We start from the raw sequence: 24,831 nt of genomic DNA, 5'->3' as shown, positions 1-24,831 counted from the left end.
AGAGCAGCAGGTCATCACCGAAGACAATTATTACAACCAGCGGGGGCTCAGTAGAACTGCACAAACATTAACTGATCCCAATCTCACATGTTTGGGTCAAACCTGACGACAAAACAACGCAGGAAGCTTCAGGAACCTTGAACTAAGCTCCCAGCACTGAAAACCTTCACAGGACGCTGCAGCCTTCTGAGTTCCTGCTGACCTCTTTGCTCAGTCGGCATCCAACACCTCCTTTGTGGGCTTTTTTGCTAAATACAGAAGCAAACCTGCAGTCTTTATGTCTCCCGTCTCGTCCCGTTTGTGTCCAAAAGTTTCTCTCCGACTGTTGGACCTGAACCGAGTCCAGTGAGGCCTGGCTTTCTGTCCATCTTCAGCTTTTTTTGCTGACCTCCTGGCCGAGTCCTCCTTCACTCCTGAGACGATTCTCTCCCGCCTACAGTTTCCTTCATGTGTGGAGCATGGACCTCTCCCAGCGTCTTTCAGACTGAATTTCTTCAGATGCACCATGCAGACTTTCGGCTGCTGCTGAAATGGTTTCTGGATCCAGCAGGTCTGACAGGAATCAGGCCCGAGAAGCTCCAACAGTCTTAATTGGTGCTGGGGGTGCAGTGTTTGAATCCTCGCCATCTCTGAGGACTCTCCTTTCGATGCTCCAGCCTTCAGGCAGCAGAGCGTGGCGGTTTTGAACGCGTAGAAGCTCATCGTCATCCGGAGTGCGCTTCTGCAGATCAATGAAACCTTTTGCAGCGTTTCTACTGCTCTGGTTTTTATTCATACGACACGACTAAAAGGTTGGAGGCAGACCTGAAAACATCCCAAATGCTCTAACATTGCTAATAAAACACAAGTGACAGGAAGTGACATCAGGGGTTGCCCAGCCCCTCAAGAGGTGTACCTGTTAAAAAATGTCAAACCAGATTCACAGAATGATTGTCCCAGTCACTTCATATATTGTTATCTTGTATATCAACGTCAAGCTGAACTGAATACCATTTTTATGCAATATTTGATGTGTCACCTTCCCCTGTTTAGGGACTGAGCACAGTAAACAGTGAAACCACCAGCTCCTGTTTATCGGTAAACTGTTGCTTCACTGAGGCGGCCACTAACCATCTGAAGAAGCAGCAGCCCAGTCACCCGTCAGCTGACAAATACTGCTCCCACAGCAGCAGCTGTGCCATTATATGCCTTTCTGAAGCGTCCTGCTGTCTCTCTGTCAGTGGCTGCACAGGTGACACAGCAGATCTTCATACACCTCCTCCATCACAACCTCTGCGCCACCAGCCTCCTCTCTTATTGGCCTACCAGCTTTATTTAGGGTTAAATATAACAAAATGATTTTAAATTTCTCACGCAGCGGAAATGAACAAAAACAAACTATGATAATGATGTGAAGGAGACAGGGCGCATGCGTAGTACATTAGTGCGCAGCAGCGCAGGGTCACATTCAATAATAAAAAAAAACATGATAATAAACAAACAACTCACGAAATAACACGAGCTTAACCGGACTTTGTTAAAATAAAAATGACTACATGACAACATGGAGGGTGGGCACCGTGACAGCGCGCGGGTCTGAGCCAAAGCCGAGCGCGAGCTCACACCACCAACCAACAGAGCACCAACTACTAGCTAGCGCTAGCTGAGCCCCGAAAACACGGATATAACGGCAGTTCCGAACCGACACCAAGACGGTCCTAGCGCCATCCACGCTTCACGGGTAACAGTTAAAGAAGAGAGAACCGGATCTTACTGCAAACTTCTTTACGGTTCGGTCCGGAGGGCTCTCGTTGACAGAGTTAGCTTTAAGTGTTTATATTGGTTTGGAGGATGGACATCTCAAACAGCCAATGACAGAAAAGATGGGCGTGTACAAAGGAGTGACGGGAGCCGTGTTAGCCAATGGGATAAGCCAAAACCCGTCATAAACAATGACCGAAGAATGGCGGCCTCTAGTGGTGGAGGAAGGTAAGTGCGAATGGCCTCCACTGGAGGACAGTTAATGATTCTGTTCACGTTCAGTCATGTGTCACATACTTTTGAGTGTTGTGTACATGTGTGTGTTTGTGTGTGTGTGCGTGGGTGTGTAGGTGTGTGTGTGTGAGTGTGTGTGTATGAGTGTGTATCTATGAGTTTAATATGCTTGCTCGATTGTTCCATTTGGGTCAAAAAAGTTCTTGAAATCTGAATCTCTCTTTAGTTTAGCTTTCTCATACTCACTTCTCTTTTATTATGGCCCGCAGCAGCAGTCACTGACTGCAAGGATCAGATTGTTTTCGCAGTTGGAATGATTTGGCGCCTTTGAACGTCACCACCACGAAGACGATGACATCACAGCGAGCGATCCCATCAAAAAAAAAAAATGAATGGGCCGAAAATCCCGTATGGGGCTGAAAAAAAATTATGCCAAAATACACTTACAAAACCAAAACACACGTATTGGGGATATCCCAAGAAAATTTTGAAATCATTATGGGAAGGCCACACGACCTATGGCTTGGCGGATATTTTGCAACTGTTGCGACTTTAGCTAGCTCGCACATTTTTTAACGGAATGTCGTGAAAACGAAATATGCGTTTCCCTGGCCCACGCGGAACACAACAAAGTAACATATGACAAGATCGACAAAGGAATATGGGCGTAGTAAACAAAAAACAGTCGCAAAAAAAAGTGCTGACTGCTACAAATAAAAAAATTCGGATTTTTTTTTTTACAATCGGCTAACGAAACCAAATTATTCTTTTCAGATGTATCCAAAAGGTATGAAAACATTACATGATGGCAACACGACCTACAGTTTGGCAGCCAGTTTGTGCCAAAATCTGCGATTTCGCGACTTACGCGTTTTTACACAAATGGGAAAATGGAAATAAAAAAATAGAATAAATTTAGATTTTCATGAAATTTAACCCACATGTTGCTAGCGTTAGTCTACAATGACCTATGGAGTTTTGTTGACTTTTGACTTTAGGAAAAGGCCGCCATCTTGTATTTTCAAAAAAAGCAATTTAGGACAAAAAAATCCAAAGTAGCATAGTACCAAATTTTACAAATTTTTAGCAATCGTCCAGTAACTTCTTGGGCATCAATGACAAGCTACTCTGGAAAAAATGTTAGAATTACAAGTTTGTGCGCTTGGCGAGCTAGTAAATGTGGCGCACTGTTATAACTCCCATGTCTTTCAATGAAATACTGTGAAAATTGAATGCATGCATCAATGGCTGGAACTGAATATAATGAAAAACACTGGATATGGACATATAAGGAATGTGGACGCGGTTAGCAAAAAACCTCTGTTGCTAAGGACATCAAAAAGTTTACCTTTTCCGATTTGTCTGAAACTGACGTCAATCTGTTCGTCATCCCCGTCATGACCAAAATATAAAATGGTTGCTATGGTGATAAAATCAATAGAAAAGCCGCCATTTTGAAAAAAGTTGATTTAGATCAATTTATCACATGTAGTTCTTACCAATGGAGCAATGAGTTTTTCTGAGTGAGTTGATAATGCTGATCGCTAAGCTAATACTTTTAGCCACATTAGCATAGCTAGCATAGTTACCATAAGAAGCATTTTAGGCAATGTGTTTTTCTGAGAGAGTTGATGATGCTGATCGCAATGCATTAGCGTAATTAGCATAACTAACATGCTTAACATAATTAGCATTTTAAATAATGGGTTTTTCTGAGTCGGTTGATGATGCAGATCTCAATGCAGGGCTCCAGACTGCGACCAAAATTTGAGAGTGTGCGACTGAATTTTACATCCAGTCGCACATGTGCCACCAGTAAATTTGCCTCTCCCACCCTCCGTATTTTTTAAACATTAAACGTGGAAGGGGCACGTCAATGATCAATGAAATGAGCAATGAAATAATCAATGAGAAGCGAGCACACATGCACGTAAACACACACACACTCATGAAACGCGGGCACACACTCGCGTTTCATTGAGTGATGCCTGTCTGTGAGGCGGCCAATGCGTGTGAGAAGAATAAGGAATGGCCAGTGTAAGTGGCTTAAATGCGGGGAGGGGGAGGGGCCTAGAGATAATCGAGCGTGCATAAACATCTGTGGGAAGGGAACGGAGACAAATATCATCACAACCTGATATGTGCGCAAGTCTGAGCTATGGGTAAGCCATCTATTGATTTGTTCTTCCGACCTGCGGCTAGTGTACCAGTGCCAGAGTCTACAGCAGTGTAGTGTTAATGCGGCCCGCCAGTTTGTATGAATGACGGTGGGGTAAATGACTCTTGGGGGCGTGACAATGACCGGGCTTGAAAGCAGGGGAACATTTAAACAGGACACCTGACAGCCCCCTCCCTGGACCACATTAAAGGCCTGTTCACACCGGGACGAATTTCGCCGGCGATTTTCGCCGACGTTTAACGCTTCGTGACTAAACAAAGGGCACCAATGTGAGTGTGCACACCGACGCGAAAAAACGCCACGCGCCAAAGCGTCAAAAAAAAAAAACGCCTCGGGTTCGATTTTTTTTTTCAACGCGTCGCGTCGAAATCTATTCGACCAATGAGAATTGCGCTTTTGCACACGTGTCTGGAGCTTCTGAAGTTACAGTAAAACACAACTTGGGGGCGCTCAAACACAAAACTGCCTTGCTGAGCACACATACCAGCGAAGAAGATAGATGCCGAGTTGCATCTACACAGCCGCAAAGAAATAATGACAGACATTCTAAAATATCCCCGAACCAAGCACCAGTTGGAGCTACTGATGCTTGAAATATTCATGTTTTCTTTGTATGATTCTGACAAGCGCGTAAATACTTGCTCTCTTCTTCTGAGTGAAAAGCGACTTTAAGAATCGTAAAGTTGCGCAGCGCCACCTTGTGTACAGGAGTATTTCTGTTTTACATTAAGCGCCATCTAATGTCAGGGAATGAAATTGCATGTTCGCTCAGCTCATCGTCAGCGAAAATCTCCTGGGTGTGAACACAAAAGACGTGGCGAAAAACGCTGGCGAATAACGCCTGGCGAATATTCGTCCCGGTGTGTACGGGCCTTAAGGAGTTCCTTACTTTCCTTTTTAGAATGTATTTATTCGCTCGTAATTTTCTAAATGCATGCAGTCCGAGCTGAACTTTTCTCTGGGCCGCACAGACCCGGTCACCCTGAGGAGGGTTGGGTTGGGTAGGCGCGCGGTTGGGTATCAACCCCAACCAAACGGTTCCCATGTGCGGCTGTTACGGCAGCACACCGCTACCGCAGGAGATGGTCAGCTGAGGTGAATAAATGTCCCACACCTACATGCGTGACAGCTAACGGGGCTTTAACATTAAACACGTGCGAGCACCAACAAGATTTCGTCTTAGACGCACTTAAAACACGTGGGAAAATGCAACGATAGACGGATCTATGGGGAGACCAGGCTGGGGGGTTAAGGTGAAATACTAAGCACTATTTTAATTCTCAATGTATGGTATTTTGTTTACTATTTGTACTGTCATTACAGCGATGGTGCTGTCAGTTTACTTTGGTGTTTCATCTTGAAAAGTGCAGCATAAAATGTGACACTGAATTTGAAACAGCACATTGTAATTTCTGCATCTATTATTAAAGTATTTATTAGTAATACAGTGGAAATTAGTAGATTTGGTTTTTGCATGTTGATTTACAGTATGCGCCCCTAAATTTTCTGGTTGTGCCACTAACATTTTTATTTTGGGGCCACAGTGCTCCTAGTGAAAAAAGTTATTCTGGAGCCCTGCAATGCTAGCACTTTTGGCCACATTAGCTCAACTATCATTGTTGGCATTATTAGCATAAGCAGCTTTGACAAACCTTGATAAAAAGTGGGCAGTCAGGGCGGCGGTGCTGCGTAGATGTGGGCAGCGATGGCGCGGTTGTGGTGCGTACAGGTGGGCGTTGAAGGCGGGTAGCACCTGTGGACCATACAACGCCGCTTGCGGCTTTAATTTGTGTTTGTTTCTATGTATTTTATTATGAGGGGCCTAATTTATTATTTTATGGCATGAGTGGGGATTGGTGCTTTTTTTGTCCTTGTTTGTTTTTATGTACAGCACATTTAGTTATTTTCCCCCCTGAAAAGTGCTCTAAGAATAAAATTCATTTGAATTTGAAATTAAATCTGAATCTAATGAGGTCCCTTCTTTTTATGTAAAACATGCTTGAGCCCATGAAGTCTGTTGGTGTGTGTATGTGCACGCGTACAGTACAGACCTTTTGGTTTGGACACACCTTCTCATTCAAACAGTTTTCTTTATTTTCACGACTGAAAATTGTAGATTCACACTGAAGGCATCAAAACTGTGAATTAACACATGTGGAATTATATACATAACAAAAAAATGTGTAAAACAACTGAAAATATGTCACATTCTAAGTTCTTCAAAGTTGCCACCTTTTGCTTTGATCACTGCTTTGCACACTCTTGGCATTCTCTTGATGAACTTCTAGAGGTAGTCACCTGGAATGGTCTTCCCACAGTCTTAAAGGAGTTCCCAGAGATGCTGAGCACTTGTTGGCCCTCTTGCCTTCACTCTGCGGTCCAGCTCACCCCAAACCATCTCCATTGGGTTCAGGTCCGGTGACTGTAGAGGCCAGGTCATCTGGCGCAGCACCCCATCACTCTCCCTCTTGGTCAAATAGCACTTACACAGCTTGGAAGTGTGTTTAGGGTCATTGTCCTATTGAAAAATAAATGATGGTCCAACTAAACTTAAACCGGATAGAATAGCATGCCGCTGCAAGATGCTGTGGTAGCCATGCTGGTTCATCATGCCTTTAATTTGGAATAAATCCCCAACAGTGTCACCAGCAAAGCACCCCCACACCATCACACCTCCTCCTCCATGCTTCACGGTGGGAACCAGGCATGTACAGTCCATCCGTTCACCTTTTCTGCGTCGCACAAAGACACGGTGGTTGGAACCAAAAATCTCCAATTTGGACTCATCAGACCAAAGCACAGATTTCCACTGGTCTAATGTCCATTCCTTGTGTTTTTTAGCCCAAACAAGTCTCTTCTGCTTGTTGCCTTTCTTTAGCAGTGGTTTCCTGGCAGATATTCTACCATGAAGGCCTGATTCACACAGTCTCCTTTAACAGTTGTAGTAGAGATGTGTCTGCTGCTAGAACTCTGTGTGTCATTGACCTGCTCTCTAGTCTGAGCTGCTGTTAACCTGCCATTTCTGAGGCTGCTGACTCGGATGAACTTATCCACTGCAGCAGAGGTGACTCTTGGTCTTCCTTTCCTGGGGCGGTCCGCATGTGAGCCAGTTTCTTTGTAACGCTTGATGGTTTTGTGACTACAGTTGGGGACACTATCAAAGTTTTCCCAATTTTTCAGACTGACTGACCTTCATTTCTTAAAGTAATGATGGCCACTCGTTTTTCTGTACTTAGCTGCTTTTCTTGCCATTATACAAATTCTAACAGTCTATTCAGTAGGACTGTCAGCTGTGTATCCACCTGGCATCTGCACAACACAACTGATGGTCCCAACCCCATTTATAAGGCAAGAAATCACACATGTTAAACCTGACAGATCTCACCTGTGAAGTGAAAAACACTTCAGGTGACTACCTCTAGAAGTTCATCAGGAGAATGCCAACAGTGTGCAAAGCAGTAATGAAATCAAAAGGTGACTACTATGAAGAACCTAGAAAATTACATTTTTTCAGTTGTTTCACACTTTTTTGTTATGTATATAATTCCGCGTGTGTTCATTCAGAGTTTTGATGCCTTCAGTGTGACTCTACAATTTTCATAGTCATGAAAAAAAGGAAACTGTTTGAATGAGCAGGTGTGTCCAAACTTTTGGTCTGTCCTGTACGTGTAGTTGTGTGTTCACACATACATCTGTACACGCTGTTTATAACAGTGCAGATATTTATTTGTTCCTTACAAAATGGCACACAATTAGTTTTGTCTTGTCTTATCCACATGTCTGTGTTGACCTTGTTTTTTTTTTTTACTTTCATTTTGGATCCTGCTGTCTGCCCCCTCCAACTCTGTGTGACTTTCAGCTGCAGGTCTGGCTGGAACAAGGGCTCGCTATGACAGGGTTACACTACCTACTATGTCCAGACTGTCTCTGTCGACTGAGCACCTGCAGCAGAAAAAAAAAAATGTCTCAATAAATACACTTTTTGGTGAATAAAATTCTGTTCATTTAAGTTTTGAAGCCCCCAATTCACAACCATGGTTTTCTTAAAGTGATATAAAAAATGCTAAAAAACAAACAAACCATCAAATCAATTGATTGTTACAATCATTCGTATCAATTAGGCAAACTTATTTTGTCTCACTGTAAACTAAATGTAACACAAATAGTTTTCTTATTCAGAAGTACAAACCATTGTGTTCTTCTTTTTTGGCTCTTAAGGCCCTGAAGTTCAAGTGGCCACTGGTCTGCAATGCCAACAGCATAATTTAACCAATCGCAATCAAAAAATTGTACACACAGGTTTTAGAAAGTGCTGGGGGCTGCATGTTATTGATTTGATAACAGGAACCAGTGGAAATTTGAATGTGGGCAGCTGGACTTTGGACATGCCGGGAATACATAGAAACGTTTTTAGCATGATCTTTGCACTGAGCGAAAGAAAAGAGACGGTGAAGTGGAAACCTCCCTTTGAGATGAAGATTAAGAAGGGGGGGGGGGGGCATTTGCTTTGACTGGTTGGAGTCTGAGGTGACAGGAAAGCAAAACATGGAAACTGTCATGACTGAACAGAAACAGTTGATTTGATCCAAGAGAAACAGGAGGGAGACTCTGAAACATCCAAAGTTCCTGTTCAGCCTGAAAACCAGAGGAGATGACAGATTAGAAACGGTTCATAGGATTACCTAAAAAACATCGCTGGGTAGTACACAAATGACGGGGAGCTAGCGGCAGGTAGATCTGGTCTTAAACACTGCTAGCATAAGTGCAGATGAGTTGCAGAGAGCAACGATGGAAAACAGTAGAACAGATAGAACCAGAGAAAGACAACATGAGCCAACAACAATTCCATCCATTCACCCTTTTCTAAACCCACCAAATCCCTGTGTGGGTCATAAGTTGCTGGAGCCTGTCCCACAAACTGTTGGATGAAGGTTGATACATTCTTGACAGGTCGCCAGTCTGTCGCAAGGCCACACCCACACCCCAGGTGCATGTGGGTGGAACTGTCACCACATGTTTTTAGCCTGATCGCTACACGGATGATGTTTAGAGATCTGGTCTTTTTCTGAGTAGAGCTCTACAAAAGCATCGGTAAACACGTCTCCATGTCAGGGTTCATGACATCAGTCAGATACAACATGGCTGCTCTCACCCAAGTCCTCTTCACCTTTCCTCTCATTCATGATGAAACTAGTCACACATCACACCTGAAACCTTCCTCCACCTGTTTCAGCCTGCTTTCAGATGCCTCTTCATCCACTCTGTTGTTCTAGACCAGGGCTGCTCATTCCTGGTCCTTGAGATATACCACCCTGAATTTTTCCCAGATCTCCAAGTCTTGCTTGCTTCTGATTAGCACAATCAGATGTCTCCACATTCTGATTGAATGAACACACCTGGTCCAGGTAATCAGCAGTAAGCACTGCAGGGAGAGCTGGAAAACAGTCAGGCTGGTAGAATGAGCAGCCCTGTTCTGGACTGTTGACCTTTAGAACTTAAAGTCCTCCACCTTCTCCACCTCTTCTCCCTGTAACCTCACCGTTCCTCTGGAGGTCGTCTCATTCACACACAGATCCTCTGTCTTGCTGCAGCTGACCTTCATTCTTCTCCTTCCACCTCTCTAGATGTCCCTCCACCTGCTCCCTGTTCTCACTATAGATCACAGTGTCGTCTGCAAACATCATGATCCACAGAGATTCCTGACTAACCTCATCCATCACCACAGAAACAAGGAGGAGCTGAAAGCTGGCCCTTGGTGCAGTCCCACCTCCACCTGGACTCCTCTGTCATCTATTGTTCTCATTCCTCATCATCCTCTCACTCTCCAAGATCTTGTTAAACAGTCAGAAACTCTGCAGCCATGTCTCCTAAACTCTTCCAAACCTCCACAGGTATGTTGCCAGGACTAGAAATCTTTCCACTCTTCATTCTCTTCAATGTCTTCTTCACTTTATCCATACTCTTGCATACATCTTCAATCACATTTCCATTCTATTACCAAAGTCCACCACCATCTGTCCTTCTGCATTGTGGCCATAAACACCAAACTTCTTCATAACTTTCTCATCATCTCTGTTTCCTTCACCCACATGCCTGTTGAGGTCTGATCTAATCACTGCTCTGTCTTCTCTAGACACAGCCTGGACCTCCTCATCCATCTCCTTTCAGAATTTCTTCTGCCTCTATCTGAGGAGCATAACTACAAACAGCATTCATCATCACACCTTCAACTTCCAGCTTCAGACTCATCACACTCTATTCAAACTCTCCTCTATCAAACTCCTCCTTCAGGATCACTTCTCCTCCTTTCCTCTTTCCATCCACTCCATGATCAAACATCTTACAGCTGCTAATCCTGGCTTTCTTCCCATCTGGCCTTTATTACGCTGAAGATCCTTTTTTCTTCTGTCCATCAACTCTCTAGTTTTCCTGTCAGAACCTCTTCATTCAAAATTCCATTCTAAGTCCTTCACTCGCGTCTTTCCTTTCTTATCTCTGCTGAGGAACTTCCCCTTCTTCCAACAGAAGGCCAGGTTCCACCAGAACCCTGTAGGACAGCAGCATGGGGATCTGTTGATGTAGACCCGGGCCACAACCAATGCCCTCCTCAGTTCACGTGTCTGGTTTTCAGTTCAGCTGGGTCAGGTCATCTGCTTTTGACCCTTTTTGTCCGAGTTTATTACAATTTTCCATTTCATGTCATCAAGTCAAGAATCCTTCATTTTGGTTCATAGTTCCTGATCAAAGTTCAATTTGTGATTTCCTCATTTGATTTGGTTTCCGATGTCAGACGTCCTTCCTGGCACGACTCCCTGCAGGACTGGGACCAGTTTACGAAAGCACTGAAGTTTTTGGTTTAAAGTTCTGTTTAAAGTCTGAAATATCTTTACTGCTAAAACTTTGAAGTTTTTAGCTCCCAAAAAGAACATTTTTACATTCATTAAGCTTTTGTCATTTATTTTGAATGATTACAATCAGATTCATATTTCAAAACACAAACAAACAAACAAACAAACACACAAACAAACAAACACCAGTTTGTCAGCATTTAAACATCTAGTTCGTCTTCCTCTGAATAATTCCCATAAAATCTAAAACATAGACACTCCCTATTTTTTGATCAACAAACAAACAAACAAACAAACAAACACATAAGGGCTAAAAAAGGAATAGACAAACAGACAATAAAAGTCAGAAACAGTCAAAAGAGAAACCAACAAACACTTAAACATGATGTCAAAAACATGAAGACAAACAAAAGCCAGAAAACAAAAAGAAAGTGTGACAGACCAACAAACAAAAAGCATCACTTCAAACAAACACAAGGCAAAGACAAACACACCGATAAACAAAAAAAGACAAACAAAAAGTCAGCCTAGAGAAAAAAACAAACACACAGAAACAGACCACTAAAGAACAAAACAGAAACAAACAGAAAGTCAGACAGGTTCACCACTTTTGAGTTTGTTTGTGCCCAATAAAGCCACTTCTTTCCTTCTCCATTGAACCTCAGCAAATGAGTCACCAACACCATACATCCTGCCTGACCTTCAAAATAAGAGCACAGCATGTATAGACCTTAGAGATTGAAGAATCTGTAGTTTTTCATTTGAACCAACAGGCCGATCTGGACATTACTCGTGATCCAACCATCTTTGGGGGCTGATATTGGAGGCTTTTCAGCCAGTCATGCTCACATGATGTGTTCCCCCCGTTTGTCTGTTTGGAGGCTGCTGGCTCAGGCTGAGGGTAGCTCTGGAGCCACGTGTCCACAGGATCCTGCTTGTCATAAATGTAAACTATTAAACATAATTGAAGCCTGATGGGAAAAGAGTCGAGACACTGAAACCAAAGACTTGAACAAACGAATGGAACAGAAAACTGTCAGTGCTAGTTACCCCACCAACTGTTTGTGTGGGGTAACTCACAAAGCTGTCATGATCTTGCTGTGTTGTTTAATACACTAAATGTCAAAAATCCGAGTCTGTTATTTTTCGGACAGAGTTTCTGCAGCAGTCCCCTCACCGTCACAGCAGCCGTGACCTTCAGGTCCCTTGCAGAAAGACGTGCAGTTACCCCGACGTCAGCAGGGTGGGTGGGCTCCATTGAGTGAAGCAGCCCACCGTTCTTTCCTAACTTTTTAATAAAAAGAAAGCTGCATACGAACTCCCCTCCATGCTCTGGTCCTCCTGGACTTCAGAGTTCAGAAGGAAAATCAAGCAGGACTCGGACTCCAGAGTGAGGGTGAGCTTCACAGTCAGGCACAGGGTGAAGTTTGGGGGAACAAAACCAGACCACTAACCTCATCATTCAAAAAAAGTAATGATGATGAGGTCACTTTATATTTTAATCTTATTTTATTATTTGAACCATAAACTACAAAGACAAAAACGAAATGATTTTAAAGGTTGGCCTTTAAACATTTATTCGTGAAACCTGTTACACAAGCAAACACAAAAAGGAGCCTCTGCTCATTTATTACTCCCCCCCACGTCCTCCACATTTCAATATTTAAAACATCCAGTTTCCTGTATAACCAAAACTCCTGAGTCCCGCGCAAATAAGTGATTATGTTAAATCAAAATCCATAAATGGAACAACCAACAAACTTAAAAAAGGAATGTAGACGTTTGTAAACTTCAGTTTAGTCCACAAACTTCAGGGGTGTGTGTTTGTGTGTGGGAGTGTGGATTGTTGTGGGGGTGGGGGGGGGTTGTACTAAAGGGTGCACTTACAATTGGCAGTTAGAGCACTAAGAGGACATCTCCTGCTTGCTGGCAGTGATGTCCAAGCTCCCCCCAAGCAAGGGTCCTACACGTCTAAGGGGCAATTAAAACCGAGAGGAGAGGGGGACCACTGACACCCCCCCCCCATCACCCGTCTTTCTGTCTTAATTCTTCCTCATCCTTTTAGTAAAGGGCAAAGGGTGCTTTTATTCTGAAAGGTTTCCAGAGGTGTTGCCTGTGCTGCCAGCAGCTTGACTCTGAATGTTGTGGGCTCTTCCCCCTGCAGTTCAGCATCACTGCTGCTCACCGGGACTTTTGAACAGAACCTTCTCCAGCCCAGCTGAACCTCGGCTCATCACGGAGCTCCGATTCCACCACGGTGACGGGAAACCTCGACAACAGGTGAGCCAAAGCCATTTATCCACAGCAAGGGGTTACAAGCTGGACTAACACAAACGTCAGCAGCTTCCAGTGTACTTTTCTGAAACCTGATTTTATTTCAAAGTGCTGTGACAAAGTTGAGAAAGAGTTCTTACAACTACAAGAGTGAAAGCATTAAGAAAAGAAAAAATCTGTTTAAAACCAAAGCCCAGAAATACAAAACTAGTGGAAGCTGTGAAGGGGCGATGCTGGTAGGTCTGCTTTAGGAGGATCTCCTCTGAACTGGGTTCCTGCAGCAGAGGCTGACCGTCATGGTCTGGTCTCCATCCTCTAAGGAGGCAAACGGGACCAAAACAGACAGACGGGGTTTTTGTGAAAGCTGCTCTCTGCTCCTGGAATCAGATGAAGCGGCTGTGTTTGTGGAACTCCTGACATCACGGTGACTCGTGGACGCTCAGCGTGCTGTCAGGAGGAACACCCCTGTCATCACTACAGCCGGACTGAGCACGCTCCATCACCGTTGTCCAGAAATAAGCCCTGTTGACGTGTGATGAAAGTGTAAGTGGGAACCCTGATGTGCTGTTTACTCAGTCGCCGTCAGGGAGGGGAACAGGTCTGCTCTTAAGGGCCCCTTGTCTCTTTGGGAGGGGCCCTTACCGCAGCGCTGAAAAGGTGCAGTGTGCGCCACCCCCTCCCAACACTCTGTAAATGAAGTGTTACTGCAAAAAACGGCTAACTGGCTCCTCTGTTTGAGAGCCACGGTGACATAAAACTGACCTCTAAATGCTTAAATGAGCATTTGCTCCACCAAGAACTCAAGCAGACTCCTGAGCAGACTCCCATCAGGGGATCTGTTCCACAGTCTGGATGGTTTGTCTGCTGCGAGCAGAGGCGATGACGTAAACGGTGCGGACGCTTGAAAAAGCAGGTTAAAAGGGGAAGCTTGTATGGAACCGCTGAACTAAATTCTCCCAAAAAAAGGCAGAGCTGGTCCGAGCCCTGCAGGCTTTTTGCTGTGTCATTCCTGATGCTGTTTTAAAGGATTTCTTGGGAGAAAATCTCAGCTGGGAGATGTCGAGGGAAGTTCCTTCCACCACCATAGATTCTGTGGAGTTTCTCTGATCTTCTGCTGTGTGGTGGAGGGACCTCCAGCTGCTTTTGCTGTGTGTCAAGCGTGTGGAACAATCACTTAAGATCCCCGGTTGAAGATGTTGTGTGAAGCCTTGCAGGAACGATCCGTACTATGATTGATTGAGCTGAACAGTCAGAGTTCCTGCTGTCGGGCAGAATTATGTTTCTGCTGGTGGGCCCACAGAAACCTCGGAGATGTTGCTGCTGCCCTTGCAACTCTGCTATCAGCAGCGTTCGTCACGCCGGATGTTTTTCCACTCCAGTGAGCGCTGGTGCTGCCGGACACCAAGATATGTGCAGAAGCAGGCGACTGGGAGAATTTGTGCTTAGATTAGAGAAGACGACACAATCAGAGCTGGAAACCTGCTCTGCTGGATGAAGATTGGAGTACATCGTCTTCAGAATGAACAATGGAACGAAAGTACCAGGAGCTGAATGTTGCAGCTGATCTAAGATGGAAAAAAAAGTTGTCATAAAGTGGAAAAGACACTTGAAGTTAGGATGCACCTTTGACACTGAAGATGATTCATGTTCTCGGTGAAAACTCTTTTTGTAAGCTCTTAAAGGTTCTGGCTCTGTGACAGACAGGCTCAGAGCTTCATCATCGAGCGAGCTCCACGATGGAGCCTTCAGGGTTAAGCGGTTACTGCCTATGTCTGCAGTGGATCCCATGCTCACTTTGATTGATGTGGTGATAACATTCTTCCAATGTAATGAAATTCCTCACTTCTCTGCATCAGGCCAGAATGTCTGCTGTGCTTGAAACTCCTCCGCTCTGAATGACCTCAGCTTCCAGCTGGACCTTCTGCCCTGCAGACTGTGAACACAGAGAAGTTCTCCAACCCACAACGCTCCGATCATACACCCAGATGTTGGGTTTTTTCCTGCGTAAACTCCGTCTGAAGCTGACTCGACCACAGCTGTGTCTTCACACCTCCACGGCACATAAACGTGGATTTGCTGATGGTCTTTTGGTGTTTATTGATGTTGGGACTAAAGCAGGAAAGTTGAATTCATGTCGCACATGAAGGGCAGTTCAAAGCTTTGCGAGTGAAAGTTTGAACCTTCATCCTCAGCCCCCCTTCCACATTTGTGCTTCCTGCACCGGTTTACAAACCTGCAACAAGAAGACAACTGTCGCATCGTATCAGAAGCTGTGGACGGAACCTCTAACACTGAACAACAATGATGAGGAAGAAAAATAATCATTTCAACCAAATCACAGTTCTGAATGAAAAGCTCAACCTTTTAAAGAAATGTAAGTTTTACAACAATGGCAAAAAATAATCAAAGACAAGGTGAATGCATCTACATCAGTGGTGTCCAAACTGTTTGCAAAGAGGGCCAACCACATGCATTGTAATTGTTATAACATTATAGTAACATAAGCTGCAAATGGACGTTTTTTTTTTTACTCCAGTGGCACACTTTTCTTTTCTTTACGTAGAGCACAACTACATGTAAATACAGGCGTGTTGTCCGTTATAATTTATTCCATGATCATTTCAGGTCATCTATGGAGCAGCAAAGAAAACACAGCAAAAACTGCCTTAGGAAAGGAAAAAAACTCTCTTTAAGAAAAAAGATCTTCTTCTCTGTCTGGCAAGAAAAATTATCTTATCAAAAAAGTTTTCTTGAGCAAAGTTAGTCTTAAAAATGTGACTAATGTGACTAATATTTTTTCCTAAAATAAAAATTCTTGGTGAGACCATTTTTCTAACCCCAGATTTTTTTTTTTTTTTTTTGCTCATTTAAAAGAAATATGCCGATGATGTGAGAATTTTAGACTTGTTTCTAATGGGCCTGTTTTGCAGTTGAAATATAAATCTGTTGCTCTCGTTTGACTCTTGAGGCTCTGAAGGTCGAGTAGATCTTCGCTTAGATTCATGTCCAGTCCTGTCAAAATAATCCGTTAGTGGGCCGTGTGTCACATGTGTCTGTGCCTTCGTTCCAGGTTAACAAAAAAAAAATGTTAAACTGCGCCTCTTTTTGCCTCCAACTGTCTCTAACTATCAGATGAAATGTCTTCAGTTCTCTGGAGGACCACAGTGTTCAGAGTCAGGAAAAGTCCTGCTCCACCATGTTCATCATGCAGTTCCTAATAAATTCCCAATCGGTTACACGTGCATGTGCACACTGCCACACTGCTCCCTGTCTGCTTCATCCCTCCTCCTAACGCACAGTGTATTGATGGACAGATGTCTTCCACTCGTTTTCGTGTCAGAATTTCACCTTTGAATGTAATATTTGTCTTTCCAGCAGATCTGGTATAATTGTTACAGCTTAAAATAATAATTTATTCAGATCAGTGGTTGTATCCCCCACATTCTCACCTTTATTCCTTTTATTCTCTTCCACCCCCCCTCCTCACATTCTTCCCCTCTCCTTCCCCACACAAACTAAATGTAACAAAAAAATAAAAAATAATAAAAAACAAAAAGGGGTTTATACAAATTTACACTCTGGTTTTTTCAAAGTTCTATAACCTCTTTTTGTGATAGTAAAACCTGTCCAACACAAAAAACCTTCAGCTCTAATCTGTTTGCTCAGCTGTTGGACAGAACAAGTTAGAAAGAAAAAACTCTTTCCAGTTGCTGCAGTTTTTCCCGCCGTTGGTTCCCAGTTTGACGCTCATAGTTAGCATGTCTCATCTGGTAGTGTCTCTGGATAATGAGCTCCTTAAAAAAACACAGATTCTTGGCATATTTGGCAGACACAGTTGTTTAGCATCTCTCTGAAAAAAAATCAAATTTCCACTTGTTCCAGATTGTCAGCCCTCACGGTCAACTGTCCTTTTTATTAATTCACAGTCCACGTTTTAGAAATGGGTTAGAAAGAGTTGTGTAACAGTGTTGTCACAGGTTTACAACGACTTACAGCATAAATTAGCCAATCACAACCATTAAATCCTACACACAGTTTTTAGAAAGTGCTATTATTGATTTTATGACAGGAGCCTGTGGAACTTTGAACGTGGGCCGTATTTGGCCCAGGGGCCGGACTTTGGACCTGCCTGATCTACATGGTAAAAGTGGGGGGTAATAATCTAAGAATGAGAAAAAAGAAGGAAATACATTTAAAAAAAAGTTTCATTAACAGAAATGTAACTAATAATAATAAAAGTAACTATTACAGAACCACTGAAAATCGTTGAAGCAGTTTGGACGACAAGGCTGCTCAGGATGGTCCCGGTGAAAGCGATCGATTAGATCCGGGTCCAGAATATGACGCCCCGGAACCCACTGTCGATCGGCAGGACCGTATCCCTCCCAATCTATGAGGTATTGGACTCCTCGCCCAACCCTTCTAGAAGCGAGAAGACGGCTGGTAGTATAGACTGGTCCCCCATCCACAAAACGGGGGGCTGGAGGAGATGGGACAGTGGAGTGGAGGGGACCGTCTCTCACAGGTTTTAGCTTGCTCACATGGAAGACTGGGTGGATCCGCAAGCTGCTCGGAAGGTCCAGTTGGACTGCCACGGGGTTGATGATCCGGGTGATAGTGAAGGGACCAATATACCGGGGATGCAATTTCGCACATCGGATGAAGAAAGCCACACTCTGGCCCCCACCTTGTATTCAGGAGCAGCCGATCTGTGGCGGTTAGCCACTGCAGTGAACTGTTCCTGATTCTGCAGAAGTTGGCGACGGTATCTGCTCCATGTACGTGTCTGTTAATGAAACTACTAAGATGTTGTAATAAGACTCGAGTTTCTGACAAACCTTGACAGGTGATGAAGTTCTCAGACTGTAACGGGTTCAGTCTCTTTGTGTTTATTTCCTGTACAGGTTTGAGTTACTTCCTCTTTTATTTTGTAGTATTTTTCTGTTTTGTTGTTTCAAGTTTTACCTTTCCCCATCAGTCCTGAGTGTTTCCACCTGTGTCTTGTTGCCTAATATGTATTTCAGTCTTTTCTTTCCCTTCCTCCTGTGCTGGTCCATATTCTGCTCTTCCCCAGTTTTTGAGTATCATGAGTGTTTCGAGTTTCGAGTTTTGGTTTGCCTGCTTTAGCAGTGGTTTTGGTTTGTGTTATTAAAAGCCCTTGTTCCTGGAACTCCTGCCTCCTCTCCTTTCTGCACCTGGGTGCTTCAACCTTCCCCCACCGTGACACAGACCTTCATTACCTGCTTCATACACATGAATGAGGCCGTCACAAGGGACTTTATTTAACTCTGGAACCAAATCCGCACCCTGGTGGACTCAGACAGCTGAACTCATCAAAACACGAAAAGACACAACAACAATGAGATGGAGGAATCAGAGTGTAAATCCTAACATTTGAACTGGGGTTGGGGTAGCAGATACAGATGTCAGATGTTAAAGGAGGAGCGGTGAGATGACAGTCTGGATTTGTCCTGGTTTGCAGGTGAGCCATGATCAGACTGACCCTGCTGACGTCTCTCAGTCTCAGCCTCGTCTCAGCAGCGTTTGACTACATTTCTGAGGCGCACTCCTTCATGGGTAAGAACATCCAGGTGGCAATGCTGCAGCCCGGTGGGGGGCGACACTAGTGAGGGCTTGTTAACCCTTGTGCTCTCTTGTGGGGTCCAGATGACCCCACAAGATAGGACAAGGGGTAAGAACTGCATCACATGACTTTTCATGCTGTTGCTCTGTGGTGCAGAGGTGGAGCAGTCCACCTCTGATCAAATGGTCACAGGTTCAGTTCCTGCCTTTTTGTCCGCTCACATGTCAAAGTGTCCTTAAGCAAGCTAATGAAAACAACACAACACGTCGCCATCAGTGTGTGAATGTGTGGGTGAATGTGACTGTAAAGAGCTTTGAACCTTCCAGAAAGGTAGAAAGGCGCTATATAGTTACACGCCATCTACGATTACTGAGAATATTGGTGTATAGGTGAGAACATCCAAGTGAGACCAAAAAGCTATTTTCAGGAGCCTCAGTTAAAGTTAAGGACCCGAAAACAGCAAACCAGCGACAAAATCACAAGTTCCCAATAGAAACTCAAACAAACATGAGGTCAGGATTCTGTGTTCAAATGTTGCTGTGATTTACAGATTTCAGGTGGAACCCATTGACTGTATCTGAGACCTGGAATGACTGAGTGAGACCTCACCCACAGAAAATGGCTCACTTCCCGCTCCAGCCAAACAAAGTCAATTCAGTCACCATTTTTCCGCGATAAAAAAGCCGCCATTTGGAGTCAGACCACGTCAGTGAGCAGAGATTGGTCCAAGTTGGTCTGAGTCGACGTTTCTATGGCAACCACTGTCACCAATCAGGAGTGGGCTTGTTGGAATGCCGCACCCCTACCACGTAAAAGAGGGCTACAAAAAATCAGTCAAACACTTTGAACGGGAGCCAGGAGGAACCACCTACCTTTTTTGAGGCACCTGATTGGCCAGTTTATAACTTGAATAACCTTAAATACAAATATGAAAAAGAGTATTTTCTTTTGTCTTATTTTTATTGTGAAGCACTTTGGTACGTTAAAAGAGTATAAAAGTGCTTTTATAAATAAAGATTCGTTCATTCATGCATTCAATTATCAAGAATATGTTTAAAAAAAAAAAAGGTTATTCTGACAGAATGACTGAGTAACAGCTGTTGATTTCTCTGTGGACATGGGTCTATGGGATTTGGGTTTTTTGGAACCAGCAAGTACTTCCTGTTTGGAACGCCAGCGAGGAGGTGTTACTCAGTCCAGTTCTCATATACAGTCAACAGAGGAATCCCCAAAAAGGTCTTCTGAGTTAGTGAGATTAGCAAAGACAGTAAAGAAATCTGTTGGGAATGAAAAAAAACAAATAAAAGTTGACACCGATCTCTTTAAACAGAAACTAAGTGTTTATTTTTAGCAAACATGAATGGCAAACTGACTTGTGATTTTTTTTTTTGTTTTCAGATTGAATCTGTAATTTAGATCATCTATTTGATGGTTACTGTGCTAAAACATCCACAGAAAGTGAGCAGAATGGAGTCTACCTGACTTAAGCTACAGTAAAGTGTTGTTTTTCTCCCAGATCCGGAAGATGTCCTTAGTGTGGACATCCCTCTGGAGGAGCCGCAGCGCCCCCTGCTGGGATCTTCACTGGTACTGCCATGCTTCTTTCAGGTGCGAGACAAAGAACAACCTGCTGACGGTCAGCATTTAGGAGATGAAATGTTCCCAAACCGCGTCAGACCTTCCCAACCCCAATTTAACATGAGAGGCACCTGTTTTTAACAATACATTTATTAAAGAAGGAAACACGTTTTGTGCTTCTGCAGGAAAAAATGAAAAACATGGTTTATGTCTTTTTCTGCTAATGAGATCATTCAGAACAGAGATAACAGGGAAAAAAGGTTTAAACTGAGAAATGCAGAGTTCCAAAGTTTCTACTTTTTGTTGGGAGGATTTTTAAGGTGTTTGCTTTTATTCACACCTATGAACAGATGTGAGACTAGGTGTTCATCTCTGAGCTGATCTAAACTGTCCTTTTTTGCTACAGTATTGTTCGCCATTTTTGTTGCACTGCTGATTTTTGGCTGGGGGTGTGGGGGACTGTAAGCTAGTGGGAGAGAGTGTAAAGTAGGGGTGTCAGACTCCAGGACCGGCCTCCTGCTGGTTTTCCAGAAATCCCGCCTTATGGGCTGCTGATTACCTGGATCAGGTGTGTTTAGCCACCAAGGGGCTTCTATGGCAGGTTTGCCAGAAAATGTAGGACATCAAGACAAGATTGACACTCCTGATAACAGATGTGTGATGGGAGGTGGGGCTGGGAGCTGACTCTGCACCAAAGGCCCAACCTTTTGCGACAAACTCCTGCCGCTCTGCAGAAACTAGGTCCTAGGAAACGACACAGTTTTTTTCTTTCGGGTAAAAACGGCATCATTGTAATTCAACTTTAAAATTTGTGAAATGAAACTCCAGGTTTTTCTTCTCTTCTTTTCTAAAAATCTTTCTACTGCCTCCTACCTAAAAAAACAAAAAAACTAGAAATATATTTAATCACAGAAATGTATTTAATCAAATCCTCCCACCTTCGTTATCATCGGTATGTTGTTGGGGTCTAAAATTTAGATAAGTGAGTGGTGTTTTTCGAGACGCAACCAAATGATTTATTTGTTTTCCAGAAGAGAAATAGTATCTCAAGTAGAAAACAGTCTCGAATTCATAAATTAATGCAGTAACTGTTAACAATATGGTTGTAAAGGTGGGGGGCAGGTTGGTAAAAGGTGGGGGGGGACCTCTGTGCTCATATCATCTGAGCTGTTCAAACCCAGAGAAGAATCAAATATGTTTTCTCTGCAGGATCATACTGTTCCTGACCCCGGAGCCCCCGTCATTCCACCCCTGTCTCATCGCATCAAGTGGAGCTTCGTCACCAAGAAGAATGTCTCCACCGTCTTGGTGGCTTTGGGGGGGCAGGTGCGCATCGGCAAAGGTTATCTGGACCGAGTTCAGCTGCTGAACTACCCCCAGACTCCAGAGGACGCCAGCATCCGGATATCTGAGCTGCGCTCCAGCGACACAGGCGTGTACAGCTGTGAGGTGCAGCTCGGTATCGAAGACGACCACGACTTTGTACAAGTCTACGTCACAGGTGTCCACTGCTTCCTGCTTAAATCTCTGGTTCGGAGTCACAGTTAGCCTCTACTTCCTGCTTCTGTCTGTTGCCATGACAACCCCCACACACTATTTCTTTGCTGATGCACTCATGTCACCAGCTGCAGCACTTGCTTCATAAGATGAAAAACTGTATGACTGTAGAGGGCCTCTGTTTGGATGAAGAGGTTTCACGTTTCATGAAACTTCGACTCAAACCAAAGAGTTTAACACACATTTGCTCTCAGGCTCTTCCTGTTCTCTCAGAGGGTTGGTCTCCTGAGAAGATTCAGACTTCAGGGTCCCCAAATTCAGACCCCCAAGAAGTTGTTTTCCTTTTTTTTTTCTTCTAAAGTCTTACAGGATCCATCTCAGTTTATTGAAGGGTCAAAAGACTTTTGCAGAATACAGGTGAGGATTTTCAAAGAGACAATATTTTTTCCATCTGTGATGTTGATTTGAAGCAGTGCCCATGGCAGACGAGCAGAACTGCTTGGAGCTTCACCTTCTATCTTAAAGGAGAGCCAGGTCATTTGCTACCCATATCTGTGATCTTAACCACTTCCCATGACACACAGCTCAAAGTCATAATGGGGAGGGGAGGGGGGGGGCATGGATGGACAGGTAAACTGAGAGAATTGTCTTCAGACTCAGCTCTGTCCGCTGCTCAAGGCTGAAACAGCACAGCATCCACTTCACTGCAGACGCACCGATCACACCAATCTGTTCACAGAAGTGATACTTAAACTCCTCCGTCTGGGGACAAGACTCATTTCTAACCGGAAGGACGTATTGCTTCTGTTTTTAGCTTCAGACTTGAATGTGCGGCTTCAGAGAGATCAAGAGGAAGCCAGAAATAGAACATTCTGCAAACAGCAGAGACGGCTCCTGAGGTTTCCAGAGACAAAAACAGTCTCCATAAAGCCTTTGTCCATAAAAATGAGGAACAGAGTCTGAGAAAGTTCATGCGTGCTCTGCCTTCACTCAAACACAGTGGGGTTAGAGGCCCTTCCCCCTGAAAATGATGGGAGGAGTGTAGATATTCCAAAAAAGATGGGCAGACAGAATGCATAGAGAAAAGGAAGCAGCTAAAATGCAGATGGTTTCATCCTGGAAATGCGGGTGTGAAGAGCTGTTTCTTCCACATCCGTGTTCATCAGCAGCGCAGAACGGGACATCATCTCAGAACACAGATTGATCTGGAGGCTTGACTTGACTGGAACACAGTCCTCTTTTCAAGATGTTCAGTTGTCTAAGATTCTGCAATGCCTTAGCCATGTGCACCCATAGGGTGTTGACCTGTGTGGGTGCTGCTGGTTTTGGGGATGTGGGGGGGTCATAGAGAGGAGCGACTGCATCTTGAGGGGAGCACAGGAGTGTCTCGCAGTTCCCCTTGAGGCCCATACGGTCACCTTAACGGCCACCATGAAAAATGGAATGTACCATTGTGGTAAATGTATCGTGAAGCACTTTTTAAGGAAAATGGAATTTACACACACTTATGACACATGGGTGATGCTGTCATATGGTGTCCTTTGTCAGGCTGCACAGAAGGAACCCGCAAGGAGCGCTCTCTCATCACTTGAACAGCATATCATGGGAACCATCCGCCCCAAATCCTACACATTGCACAGAATTTGGGAGGGGCAGGAGAGGGGCGGGTTGAAAAAGTTTATCCACCCGTGAAGACAGTAGTAACTAAGGATTGAGTTCTCCTTGGTTTTGTCTCCCCAGGTGTTGTCTTTCATTACCGTTCTTTCATGGGTCGCTACGCACTAACTTTCGAGGAGGCAAAGACGACCTGCTCCCAGAACAGTGCAGCCATAGCCTCACCCGAGCAGCTCCAGGCGGCCTACGATGACGGTTTCCACCAGTGTGATGCCGGCTGGATCTCTGACCAAACAGTCAGGTTGGATTCTCATGTTCTGGCTCTCCCAGCTTAAGAAAACATGTTATCATGTTTTCTTAAGCTGTTTTTTTCCTAAACACATCAACCATCAATAGAGGTTTCTAACTGTCTTTGTCTTGAACCCAAGATATCCAATCCACGATGTTCGAGTAAACTGTTTTGGTGACAAAGAAGACCTGCCTGGTGTGAGGAATTATGGAGTCAGGGACCCCAGAGAGAAGTATGATGTGTACTGCTTCGCTGAGAAGATGACGGGTAAACTATCAGAGTCGTGCATTCTTTGTGATTCAACAAAGTTGGACACTCATGGGAAGTCTTTTCTGCATCAGGCAGAGTTTTCTTCACCACCTCTGTGGAAAAGTTCACTGTCTCCGAGGCTGCACTGGCCTGCTCCCGTCACGGGGCCCAGTTAGCCACCACAGGTCAGCTCTACATCGCCTGGCAGGGGGGCATGGACGTTTGTAACACTGGCTGGCTTGCAGACCTGAGTGTCCGCTATCCCATTAATGTCCGCCGGCCGCAGTGTGGAGGTGGTCTGCTGGGGGTGCGAACAGTTTATCTTCATCCCAATCAGACGGGTTTTCCTCTGCCTGAGTCCAGACATGGTGCCTTCTGCTACGCAGGTGAGCTTTTTTTTTTCTATAGATAAAACTGTTTGAAGTGGGTGACACCAACATTTTAAAGTGAAACTTGTTCTTCACATTTGACCCATCCTCTGGGGGAGCGGGGAGCTGCAGACACGGCTTTGCCCAGAAACCATTTGGTGTGTTAACCCCTTAGTGCTGTCAGTCCCAGGGCGGTCACTCTTCCACAAGGCCACGGAACTAGTCAGTTTGAATGAATATCATAGTTATTCTAATGCTGCGTACACACCGGACCCATGTTGCACGTTCAAGAACGTACTGCACCCAGGTTCTTGAACATACTTTTAGTGTAAGGCATTCACACAGGTCTGTCACTGTCAGTACATGCGCTACTATCG

The 24,831-nt window shown here is 44.3% G+C and overlaps 2 protein-coding genes across 14 annotated transcripts in view; one reads left to right on the top strand and one right to left on the bottom strand.

The window, feature by feature from the left end:
- ppip5k1 (diphosphoinositol pentakisphosphate kinase 1) overlaps positions 1 to 1,859 on the bottom strand; it is a 42,380-nt gene extending 40,521 nt beyond the window's left edge. For 12 of the 13 annotated variants that reach the window (XM_020711445.2, XM_020711422.2, XM_023951831.1 and 9 more), the window contains exon 1: positions 1,754 to 1,859. The gene's annotated coding sequence lies outside the window, so the exon portion shown is untranslated. Of the gene's footprint in view, positions 1 to 1,110; positions 1,273 to 1,753 lie in introns of those variants that run through there. The other variant, XM_020711424.2, reaches the window with a different exon arrangement.
- A 7,973-nt stretch (positions 1,860 to 9,832) lies between these two features.
- Positions 9,833 to 24,831, top strand: part of LOC101165132 (aggrecan core protein) — a 36,914-nt gene continuing 21,915 nt past the window's right edge. The window contains exons 1-8 of the mRNA XM_023951810.1: positions 9,833 to 10,044; positions 13,166 to 13,281; positions 18,758 to 18,852; positions 20,376 to 20,467; positions 21,647 to 21,938; positions 23,675 to 23,849; positions 23,977 to 24,104; positions 24,179 to 24,472. Of these exons, the coding sequence (XP_023807578.1) occupies positions 18,765 to 18,852; positions 20,376 to 20,467; positions 21,647 to 21,938; positions 23,675 to 23,849; positions 23,977 to 24,104; positions 24,179 to 24,472 (1,069 nt within the window). The 5' untranslated portion in view covers positions 9,833 to 10,044; positions 13,166 to 13,281; positions 18,758 to 18,764. The remainder of the gene's footprint in view (positions 10,045 to 13,165; positions 13,282 to 18,757; positions 18,853 to 20,375; positions 20,468 to 21,646; positions 21,939 to 23,674; positions 23,850 to 23,976; positions 24,105 to 24,178; positions 24,473 to 24,831) is intronic.

Source organism: Oryzias latipes, chromosome 3, assembly GCF_002234675.1.
Source record: "Oryzias latipes chromosome 3, ASM223467v1".
NCBI classification, from domain to species: domain Eukaryota; kingdom Metazoa; phylum Chordata; class Actinopteri; order Beloniformes; family Adrianichthyidae; genus Oryzias; species Oryzias latipes.
Note: the sequence above shows the minus strand (reverse complement) of the source record. Positions and strands in the feature narration are given on the sequence as shown.